Source organism: Dipodomys spectabilis, unplaced genomic scaffold (genome assembly GCF_019054845.1).
Source record: "Dipodomys spectabilis isolate Male_0828 unplaced genomic scaffold, ASM1905484v1 ptg000043l, whole genome shotgun sequence".
Taxonomy (NCBI): domain Eukaryota; kingdom Metazoa; phylum Chordata; class Mammalia; order Rodentia; family Heteromyidae; genus Dipodomys; species Dipodomys spectabilis.
Genome location: NW_024870720.1, coordinates 14,026,053 through 14,038,211, shown reverse-complemented (window position 1 = coordinate 14,038,211; position 12,159 = coordinate 14,026,053). Strand labels below are relative to the sequence as shown.

General features: G+C 42.6%; 1 protein-coding gene across 3 annotated transcripts in view; it reads left to right on the top strand.

The window, feature by feature from the left end:
• Usp46 (ubiquitin specific peptidase 46) overlaps window positions 1–12,159 on the top strand; it is a 69,387-nt gene that overhangs the window by 22,270 nt on the left and 34,958 nt on the right. For all 3 annotated transcript variants that reach the window (XM_042678204.1, XM_042678205.1, XM_042678203.1), the window contains one exon: window positions 9,221–9,301. In XM_042678204.1, the coding sequence (XP_042534138.1) occupies window positions 9,221–9,301 (81 nt within the window). The remainder of the gene's footprint in view (window positions 1–9,220; window positions 9,302–12,159) is intronic.

Below are 12,159 nucleotides of genomic sequence, written 5' to 3'. Positions count from 1 at the left end.
AGAGATATTCTCATTTCCCATTGCTGCTGTAAAAAATGACCGTAAACTTAGTAGATTAAAAACATAACTTTATGGAAGTGGAGTTGTAGCTCAAGAGGTAGAGCACTAGCCTGAACTGAAGAGCTGAGCAACAGCACTCAGGCCCAGAGTTCAAGCCCCATGACTGACAAAAAAAAGACTAGTTAAAAATATAACTTTATTATCATTTAGTTCTGGAGTTGTTAAAGGTGGGTTGCACACTTTCCCAACACTTTAGGGAAAGTCTCCTCCCTCAGCTTTAGGGGGTTCTGCAAGCTGCTTGTATTCCGTGGCTCATGGGCTCTTCTTCTGTCTCTGAGCCAGCAGTGTAGCAGCTTCAGTCTCTCTTACCTTTGCTTCCTCAGTCACTCTGAGTCTTCCTGCCTCCCTCTTACTAGGATGCTTGTGACTTGTGCTGAACCCACCTGGACAATCCAGGACAACCTTATCTCCAGATTCTTAATTTAATCATAGCTGCACAGTCCCTTTTGCATGTAGGGTAATATTGTCAAAGGTTCTAGGGATGGGATGTGGATGTCTGGGAAGGGGTTGTTCTACCAATTGTGGGGACTGAAAAGAGAGGGGTGCTGGCCTGTGAAGAAGTTTCTGAGGGCTGATCTTTAAGCCAGTCTTACAAAAGAGTAAAAGGGTAGGGGAAGAGTGCTCAGATGAGGGGAGGGGATGTGAAGTGACTGGGGACATTGGGTTAGGCAATGTAGAGAGGAGAGCACATGACAAGAAGAGTGTGGCGACCGTAGTGCAGTCAGTCACTGGAGGATTCCAAAGCAGAGTTGTGTTTTTACAAGCCTTTTGTTGCAGTATTGACAGTGGGTTAGGGTGAGTGAGGTGGACACTGGAGTCTGTGTGGGAGATGGTAGTAATTCAGATAAGAGATCCTGGCAGCCTGTCCTGGCTGGAGGTAGTGGAATGTGAGACAGCCTGGGATGGAGAGATTTAAGGAGTGGCCACCTATAGACTGTGATGGGTGGGGGCAGCGTTCAGCAGGGGATGTTCGGCTTACCCTGAGGTATTAGCATGAGCCCCAGGAGGAGGACAAGGGAGGAGGGTGTTATTTACCAGAGGAGTGAGAAACTTGTTTGGATAAATGGATGTTGAGTGCTTGTAGGAATGCCAGTGTTGGTGCAATATAGAGCCCAGAAGTGAGGTTTCAAGATAGAGTTGGAAATGGTTGGCTTGCAGCTGCTGATTGAAGTCATGGAGTAATTGCTGTCCGACTCTAGAGAGAAAGTTAAGGGGAAAGGGTTGGGTTTTGAGTCACTTGTGGAAAAAGATAACCATCTAAAAGCACTTCTGCTGAAGTCTGCAACGTTTGGAGTTCATCAGGGATACTGATGAACTCTTCTAGAACCTAGAAGAGGATCAGGCAAGCTTTCTTATCGCTATTAATTTAACTGTGATTTTGGGGATCAAACTCAGAGCTTTGTGGGTGCTGGGCAAGTGCTTCTCCCCTGAGCCACTTCTTCAGCTGTAGAATAATGTCTTCTACAAGAAGACATGGGGCTAAGGAAATAGAAGTAAGTCTTACAGGAGATTTTATTATGAGGAACCTCAAGTATATTAACATTCTAGGCTGCAGTGGCTATTATATTATCTTAGTGGCTTAAGCAATCCAGATTTACTGTCTTACCATCTGGATGTTCAAAATGGATTTCCTCGGGCCAAAGTTAAGGTGATGCAGGGCTGCATCTCCCTAGAGGATCCAATGGGAGCTTCAGTTTCTAGGTTGTTCCAGCACTTACTGGCTATCTGCATTCTAGGGCATTCCTGCATTCCTTCATCTTCAAAACTCCCGAAGGCAAGTTGAATCTTCATACAACATTGCTCTACTGTGTCCTGCCCCTGCCTCCCACTAATAATTCAGGGATATGGTCTTGAAAATGGTCCATACTTTAGACCAGCAGATTCATGAATTAATATTATCTTCCTTTGCTATGGAAGGCAATGTATTCACTAGTTTGGGTGATTAAGACATTCCTTTGGGTGACCATTATTCTACCTATACACAGTCATGAGCCACTTGATACTTTGATCAGTGATGGACCTCATTCTTTTTTTTTTTTTTTTTTTTTTGTCCTGGGGCTTAAACTCAGGGCCTGGGCACTGTCCCTGAGCCCCTTTTGCTCAAGGCTAGCACACTATCACTTGAGCCACAGTGCCACTTTTGGCTTTGTTTTTTTCTGTTTATTTGGTACTGAGGAATGGAACCCAGGGCTTCATGCATGCTAGGCAAACACTCTACCACTAAGCCTCATTCCCAGCCTGGACCTCATTCTTATATAACAGTGGTTCTGTAAAATTATAATGGAGATGTTGTGTTTTGGTTCTATTGGAAGTAACCCCATTGCTCGTGCAAACCCATACAGTTAGTTATGCACAGCACAGAACACTGGATGATAAGTAAGTACATTACTATTCATTCATGATAGCATTTACTATAAGATACTGTATCCAAATGTACTCATTCTACTGAAACAATGTGCTATGTGCAACAGTGGCCACAGATCACACATCTTGTGTATACATGTCTCTCGATTACATCCTTTTCTTTGTGCTTGGTTTGATTCGTTGGTCGTAGGAGCAGTAGACTGTTCCTATGCACGTGCATGCATGTGTGTGTGTGTGTGTGTGTGTGTGTGGGTGCGTGCACACAGGTCTATGCATGGAGTGGGGTAGGACTATTTAGGCTGGTGTAAGTGCACACAGTAACAAAATTGCATAATGACATGTGTCTTAGAACATGTTCCCATGGTTAAGTGATGCATGACTGTATGTGTAAAAACATAAATAGAATAGTGTGAGCCCACTCACACACATCACTCAGCTTCAGTAACACAGCATCTCCGCTCCTCCTCACCTCCCCACATCGCTCATCTTAGAGATCATTTGATTCATCTGTACTTCAGTAAAGACAATTGTTTAAAGAAGGCAAGCTCGGATGAGAGTAAGAATGGAGGTCGCAATTGGGGGAGATACATGGGGAACATAGAGATTCTTGTGTATGTTGTATGTGTGAGAGAGATATAAGGGAGATGCTGAAAGGTGTTTAACTTTATTTTTTTTTTTTTGGTGGTACAGGGGTTTGAACTGCCATTTGAGTCATGCCTTCAGCCTGGATGTCTAACTTTTGATGAGATGGACTTAATAAGGAGAGATCCTTTGGCAAGAGAGATGTACTCACCAGTTATGAGAGAGGCATATAGGTTTGTGATTAGTAAGTAAAGCAAGTCCTTGTCTGCTGGTTATAATTTTGCTTTTCTAAGTGGAGAGGTATAGTGAGTAGAGTCAATGGAATGCTGAAGTTCTGAGACATTTGGGCAAAGTTGAACATAGTCATCCTGGAGCGGGGAGTGAATATACTAGAGACATGTTGGAATAGGGTACATGTTGAGTGCTACTAGAATTGGGTGAATTCCAGTGGATCTGGTCAGCATGGTGATTTGACTTTTCCTACGCTAACGTTGCACATATGTCTGATTGTATGCTCAGAGGAGGTGGACAATATGGTTCATACTGGGTTTAGTTTTTTCTGGAATATCCAAAGGTTAGGATATAGGGCTCTTCAAAGGGCATAGATTCCAAGCTGTATAACAAAGAAGAGGTCAAACATTTTGATGTAGCCTAAGTTTGGCTTTGTGGATATACTTTGAGCAGCCATTCAGTAAAACCATGCTTGGGTGGGCAGTGATTCTCTGGAAATCAGTACAAGGGAATGGCCAGATTTCCTTGAATGGGTGGCTGGATTTGAGTGGAATGACTACTGGAAAATAGGACATTGAGAGAACAGGGTGTGAAATAATTCATCCACGTGAGTCCTGAAAGCATCTAGGACAGAACGAGTTGGAGGGGAAACTGTTGAGGCAAAGGAAAAGGCAAGTCTTTGTACAATCATACAAATACCTGAGCATCAGAAAGGGAGGCGTTTTGATGAGGGTGAACGTGTAATGGTCAGGTAGCAGCACTGTGGGTCAGGCTCAGCCTGCTTCTCCGCCTGACCCTTCCGTACCATTGTATATGTTGTGTAAAAGAGTGAGCAAGCTTTACCTGAAGGTGGTGAGGAATGTTGACCTCAGAGAAGAGCCAGGTCTCACTGAAGACACCATGAGCTCACTTTATTCTCTCCTTGTCCTGTGCTGTGAACTCAGTGTGTATCATGACCTTCACCCATAGATTCCCCTCCAGAAAGAGGAAAAAATACTAAGATGGGTAGGGAAGAGCAGATACAACCCAAGAATTAACAACCAGAAAAATCATAGGTTAACTTAAAACTGTTTCTTTTTTCCCCATAACGTCTTAATGAGATCTGTTTCCATGTGCTGTGTTTTTATATCTGACATTTTTCCTGGGCTCTATGCCATATATTCTAATTATCCTTGAAAAATGGCAAAAGGATATATTCAAGGTACATTATTTACATTAACTTGTGATTGAGAAGTAACCTTATTGAAAAATTTGTAGTGATTTTGGCCGATGCCATAAGATGCCGCCCTAGTTTGTCGTGTTATTTCAAAAGTTCAGCCTTGTACATAGAGTCACAGTATTGTGAAGGCAGTACAGCTGGCTCACTGGAGGAGACCTGCTAAAGCCACTGCATACAAGTGAGCATTGAACCCTGCGTCCCAAATGACAGGGAGAGAAATGTAGATGGGTAAGACGGCAGAAAGGAATCAAAACAAGTGGGAACAGGATTTTTGTAATAGGTGTGTCATTTCTGCTGTGAAAGGGAGAACCAGCATTGTTCTCTTTCCTTGGGTTTGAGTTATCTTATAGTTAATGTTTGCTTAGCAGCAAGTAGACATCCCACCCTGCTTCTTGGGCCATTTCTTTTTGGGAGAGAGATGCTAAATAGCTGGGAATGTGGCGTAGTGGTAGAGTTCTTGCCTACTATGCATGAAGCCCTGGGTTTGATTTCTCAGTACCACATAAACAGAAAAAGCCAGACCTGGCACTGTGGCTCAAGTGGTAGAGCTCTAGCCTTGAGCACGGAGAGACTCAGGGACAGAGCCCAGGCCCTGAGTTCATGGCCTACGACCAGCAATAAACAAACAAACAAACAAATAGAGATACTAAAGATATCAGTCAAAAATAAGTTGCAAAACATTTATTATGATTATGATTATGATTGTTGTGCCTGGCCTGGAGCTTGAACTCAGGGCCGGAGAGTTATCCCTGATCCTTTATGCTCAAGGCTAGTGCTCTACCACTTGAGCCACACCTCCGCTTCTGGCTTATTTAAAATACTTAATTGGAGATTAGAGTTTCACAAACTTTCCTTCCCAGGCTGGCATTGAAACATGTGATCCATAGATTGTAGCTTCCTGAGTAGCTAGGATTACAGGCATGAGCCATCAGTGCCAGGCTAGTATTATTTTTAACAAGAATTTCTTCATTTTCATTTTCTTTCTCTCTCTGTGAGCTACATAACTTCTCGCCTGAGAAGGTGAGAAAGCTATTGAACGATGGGAGATCCACATGACAAATGGGAGTCTGCCCTCCCCATTGCTCATACATCAGTTGGTCCAGATCCATGGGCCACATAGCAGTTATCTGCAGATCAAACAATGAAGACCCTGAATAGCAAAAAACGATTCTTAACAGAAAGAACAGTGCTGGAGGAATATCAATACCAAATTTCAAACTCTACTACAGAGCCATAGTAATCAAAACAGCTTGGTACTGGCACAAGGAGAGATCCCAGGACCAATGGAATAGAATTGAAAACCCAGAAATGAACCTACAGACCTATAGTCATCTAATCTTTGATAAGGGAGCTAAAAAAACATAGAATGGAGGGGCTGGGAAGGTGGCTCAGTGGTAGAGCGCTTGCCTTGCATGCATGAGGCCCTGGGTTCGATTCCTCAGCACCACATAAACAAAAAGAAAAAAGCCGTAAGTGGCACTGTGGCTCAAGTGGTAGAGTGCTAGCCTTGAGCTGAAGAGCTGAGGGACAGCTCCCAGGCCCAGAGTTCAAGCCCCACGACCAGACCCCCCCCCCAAAAAAAAAATAGAATGGAAGAAAGACAGCCTCTTCAGTAAATGGTGCTGGCAAAATTGGTTAATCACTTGTAGAAAACTAAATATATCACCCTGCACCAGAATCAACTCCAAATGGATCAAAGACCTTGGAGTCAAAGCAGACACCTTGAAAAGATTACAGGACGGAATAGGAGAAATCCTAGGTCTCTTTGGCACAGGCTGAAATTTTCTTAATAGAGATCCAAAAACACAACAAATCAAAGAAAGGTTGGACAATTGGGATTGCATGAAGTTGCAGAGCTTCTGCATGGCAAAGGACATAGCTAGCAAGATCAATAGAAAGCCCACGGATTAGGAAAAGATATTCACTAGCCCTGCAATGGACAAGGGTCTCATATCTAAAATATACCTGGAACTCAAAAAATTAAATGCCCCAACAGCAAATCCTCAAAGAAACAACTGCCCAGTAAATAAGTGGGCTAAAGACTTACAGAGAAATTTCTCTGAAGAGGAAAAAAGGATGGTCAATAGACACATGAATAAATGCTCAACCTCTCTAGCCATAAAAGAAACGCAAATAAAAACAACATTGAGATACCACCTCACCCCAGTTAGAATGGCTATAATCAAGAACTCTAATAACAGTAGATGCTGGAGAGGATGTGGACAGAAGGGGACCCAACTGCATTGTTGGTGATAGTGTAAACTTGTTCAACCACTTTGGAAAGTAGTATGGAGATTCCTCAAAAGACTCCACATAGAGCTTCCCTATGACCCAGCAATCCCACTTTTGGGCATTTACTTGAATGATCACAAACAAGGCCATACTAAAGCTACCAGCATAACTATGTTGACTGCAGCATTATTTACCATAGCCAAGATATGGAACTAACCCAGATGCCCCTCAGTAGATGAATGGATCAAGAAAATGAATTCTATGCCTCCATCAGAAAGAATGACATTGCCCCATTTGTTAGGAAAGGGGAGGAAAGACTTGGAAAAAATTATATGAAGTGAAGTAAGCCAGGCCCAAAGAAATATAGGTCCCATGGTTTCCCTTATTTGCAATAACTAGTATATATCTAAGACAGCAGAAACAGTCAGATAAGTTGATATCAGGCGAAATGAACCCTAAAATAAGGACTCAAATGGTTTTCCTTTCTTTGTTATTGTTTCTAACATATTTATAAGATGACTTTTTTGTTGCTTTGTATGTCCCTTCCACACGGTATAACCCCTGTTTTTGATGTTGGTATAATTTGTGGAGGGGAAAGGAAAAAACAAATTGTTTAAATAGGGCTGCAGGTGGACCCATTGCAACAATGAAATGTACAAGATGCTATGTTGAAAAAACGAACTTTACAACTTTGGAGGGGGAAGAGGGAGAGATGGGAGGGAAGGGATGGTAAGGGAAAACAAAGGAGGAGGCAACAATGCTTGATAAGAAATGTACTCATTACCTTGCTCTTGTAATTGTAACCCCTCTGTAAGGCATTTTCACAATAAAAAACTTATTAATAAAAAATAGTATTTGTGTTGATTATATCCAGCTTGTTTTCTTGATATTCTCCAACCAAAACTACATAAGATTTATATTGTATTAGGTATTGCAAGGAATTAAAGGATGATTTACAGTAGATAGAAGGATGTGTGTAGATTATAAGCAAAATTATACTACTTTATTTAAGGGATCTGAGTATCTCCTCATGGATCCTGGAACTAGTCCCATGTGCATAATGAGGGATGACTGTACTTACCTTGTTCTGAACTTTAATCACTTTTCCTATTCCCAGCTGACTCATTTAGGCCTTGGAAAGTAAAGATAATCCACCACTAGTGAATGGCCTTTAGTGGGGCTTGGTCAATGTTGTGGTGTTTTTTTGTTTGTTTGATTTTTTTCCCTCCCTCCCTCCCTTCCTTCCTTCCTTCCTTTTTTTTTCCTTTGTGCATGAGCCTTGGGGCTTGAACTCAGGACTTAGGCACTCTCCCTTAGATTTTTTACTCAAGGCTCTACCACTTGAGCAACTCCTCCACTTTTGGCTTTTTTGGGTGATTTTTGCAAATAACTCTTAGGGACTTTCCTGTCTGGGCTGACTTCAAACTGTGATTCTCAGATCTCAACCTCTTGAGTATCTTGGATTATAAGTATGAGCCACTGTACCTGCTTGATCAGTATATTTAAGAGATAGGATTGCTCTGTGTAGCATTTGATTACAATCAAGGACTATCAAGTGTGGCTCCTGGGTTCAACCCCTAGCTCTACCACTTACTGGCTGACCCTTTGAGTTCCTTGTGTGTTAAGTAGGAGTCATTATGGCACCTACTTGATAGGGTAGTTTATGAGGATGAGCAGCACAGTCTCAGCATGTAGCAAGATGACTCAGTAGCTGTTATTATCATGTTGGAGGGTCATGTGACTTACCGTCTGATACCAGTAGTCACAATGTTTGTTGGACATTTCCCTTCCCAGCAAGGTGACCTTCCCTGACCACTCTACTGAAAGGTGCAGCTGTCTACTCTTTATGCCCTGCAATGCCCTTCCCCCCCCACCCATGCCATTTCCCTCTGTATTTTTCCAGTGTGCTATCACTTCCCAAAGTAATGCCTGATGTACTTGCTTGTGCTCCAGGCCATCTCCATCTACTAAAATGGGAATTCCAGGAGAGCAGCCATCCACATCTGTTTTGTTCCACTCACTTTTTCAGACGAGATCGGGCTCGTTCAGGGTGGTATGGCTGTAGACTCCATTCTTTTTTCAATGCCTAGTCCTAGAGACCAGTGTGGCTCCGTGAGTGCACAAATCCTTATCAGAATGAAGAATTCAACTTTGAAAGTGGCTATATATTTCTAGCCACTCTGTTTCTAAAAGCTGATTCAGCTGTCAGGAATGCCAGTGTTTTACACAGAACTTCTTAGTGATAGCTTGCTCATTTGCCTATCTATCTAAAACCTCCTTTCCTCAGGAAAGATGATAGAAGCCAAATAGGACAGGGCTGTGGGGATGAGCCAGTTAGATGAGAAGAAGAATGGAGCTGCTCTTAACTAGTCTACTGGTTAACTAAATTCTGACCCTTTTCTTTCAGCACAAATGTTCCCAAACTCCTTGTTCATAGGGAGGTGCTTATCACAGTAATGCACTGGCTTAAGTTTCACTGTACACTCTCATGTATTTTCCATGCAATAGAACTTTTGGTGTGTTTTCTTTCAGGGCACCAATGCCTCTGCTCTGGAAAAAGACATTGGTCCAGAGCAGTTTCCAATCAATGAACACTACTTCGGATTGGTCAATGTAAGTAATTCAAATTTAATATGTTTATCAAACATTTTGAAGTATCTGAGACAACTTCCCTGCTCTTTTTCTTTTCTACTTGTTTATTTATTTTTTATTTAGTTATTTATTTTTTGGGTCCAGTCATGGGGCCTGAACTCTGGGCCTGGGCGCTGTCCCTCAGCTCTTCACCTAAGGCTAGTGCTCTACCACTTGAGCTACAGCGCCACTTCCAGCTTTTTTCTTTTTGCTTATGTGATGCTGAGGGTGAACCCAGGGCCTCATGTATGCAAGGCAAGCGCTCTACCACTGAGCCACCTTCCCAGCCCTTGTTTGTTTATTTTTGAGGCAAGGTCTCCCTGCGTAGTTCAGGCTGGCCTGGAACTTGCTGTGTAAACCTCAGGCTGGCCTTGAACTTTTGGTCCTCCTGTCTGGACCTCTTGAGTGCTGGGATTATAGGCATGTACCTTGCCTGCCTCCCATTTTCATCATTACTTTTGTGTGCTGGTCTTTAGGCTTGAACTCAGGGCCTGGGTGCTGTCCCTGGGCTTTTTTGCTCAAGGCTAGCACTCTAGCACTTTGAGCCACAGCTCTACTTCCATCTTTTTGGGGGAGTAATTGGAGATAAGAGTCTCAGGGACTTTCCTGGCTTCTAACTGAGATCCTCAGATTTCAGCCTCCTGAGTAGCTAGGATAACAGGCATGAGCCGCCAGCTCCTGGCTCATCATTGCTCATTTTTTTAAGACAATTTTTATGTTCTTCAGTTAGTAGAAGTAGCTAATATTTGCCAGGGATATTTGGATCTATTTCTGAGAGGATTAGTTGTTCTAGAAAATGTTGTTAATGGCTATATTCGTTATTTGATCAAGTTCACATTCCGTCCTTGTGCTTCTAACACATACCAATTTCATAGTGATTTCATGAGCCTCTGTAGCTACAGCCCTTTTATCTTTCCTCCCTTTGTCATGTGGGTCAGCTCTTCAGGAAGTCTTCAATTTGTTATCTACATTGTACCACCAGTTTGAAAAGTGTTACCAGCCTGTCACCAATAACTGCCTTACAATGTAATTTCATAAAGAAGCTGATCCTCCATTTCCCCATCTATAAAATGGGATTCCATCCTCTTGGGTTATAATATAAAGAACCAGAGATCCTATGGCAGACCATGGTGTGAGGCTGTGTATGGACACTCAGTCAATGTTAGATCCATTTCTTTCCTGGGTCTTGTTCACTGGATGTGGCAGAGCATGTCCAAAAGGTATCTGGGTGAAAGTGAGACACTGAGTAGAAAAGACTAGAAGGAGGATGACTTAATTAAGGAACTGGGCGCTGTGTTGGCAAAACATTGACTTCTAGTTGTGCTAGTTCTTGTTTAAGCCATTGTGTGGGGGCCTCTGCTTAGTTTTCTGAAGATAGTTATTCAAGTCATGGGAATTCTGTCTTAGCTAAGGAAAAGACAGATGCAAACTGTGGAGAAAAATAAAGAATTAAGCCACTTCCTAGTTTATGCAAGACTTCTGAGAACTGTGCTAATAGCTTCATCTATGAGCTCTTGAATAGTAATTTATGAAAGTTCCAGTATCTCTTTTAAAGAATGTGTTCCTGCTCCATAATTATGTCAAACTAGATTGAAATGTATGAAACTAAGTAGTCTTCCATCTCAGCATGTGTAGGCACGCCATGTAAGTTTACTAGAGTGTCCCTTTCCTTCTTGGAGACAACGTTCAAACCAACAGCCCATTCTGAGAAGTGTTCTCTTTTAATCTTCATGGCTTCTTTGTGATCTGGGTTATTCATCTCGTTATTTCCTTAGGAATTGTCCTGTTCATTTTACCCTGTAGGACTAGTTCTCCAGTGAAAGTCTCAGCTGGACTCTCCCACAGTGCTGCTCTTACAGTCACTAGGAACGCAAGAGATAATGACTTGTCTCTATGATTTTGAGAGGGATAAAGTAGTACTGTTTGGGCCCTACTCTGATGGTAGGATAACAGGGCCTTGGGTGATACTGGATTAGGACAGTTGTTACCTTGAAAGAAACAAGAGGGGGCTGATTTAAAAGTAAAGTGAGGGGCTGGGTAGTTGGCTCAGTTGTAGAGTGCTTGCCTCGGATACATGAAGCCCTGGGTTCGATTCCTCAGCACCACATAAGCAGAAAAAGCCAGAAGTGGCACTGTGGCTCAAGTGGTAGAGCACTAACTAGCCTTGAGCTGAAGAGCTGAGGGACAGCGCCCAGGCCCAGAGTTCAGGCCCCACGACTGGCAAAAATAAATAAATAAAAGTAAAGTGATGGGAAGCTGGGAAGTTGGTTTAAGTAGACACTTTTTTACCTCAATTGCTCTGGAGTGGGTGAAGCACTGTAGTCTGAGCCAATGGGCAGGGAACTTGTTGTTGTTGGTCATGGGCTTGAACTCAGGCCTGGGCACTGTACCTGAGCTTTTCTGGCCAAGGCTAGTACTCCAACACTCCAACACTTTGAGCCACAGTGCCACTTCCAGTTTTCTGATGGTTAATTGGAAATAAGACCCACTTGGAATCTTGAAAGAGGGAAAATAGAAACTAGCTTCAGCTAAGTGGTTTCTTGTTCTTTGATTCTTTCCCTCCTTCTGTCTTTTATTCCTTCTATTCCTCCTTATCTTCCTCTCTCCATCCCTCTTTCCCTTCTTCCCTGTTTTCTTCTCTCTCTCCTTCCCTCTATCTCTTTTATCCCTTCCTGTCATGCTTCAATTTAATCCAAGTCCTAATGCTCGGCAAGTAGTGTACCACTGAGTTACATCCTGAAACCCCTCAATTGCTTTTTGATTTGGATTTTTATATTCACTGTCAGGGAAGTTTTGATGTATTACAATTAGGTTTCTTTTATCTAGACAGCTGCTTTTCT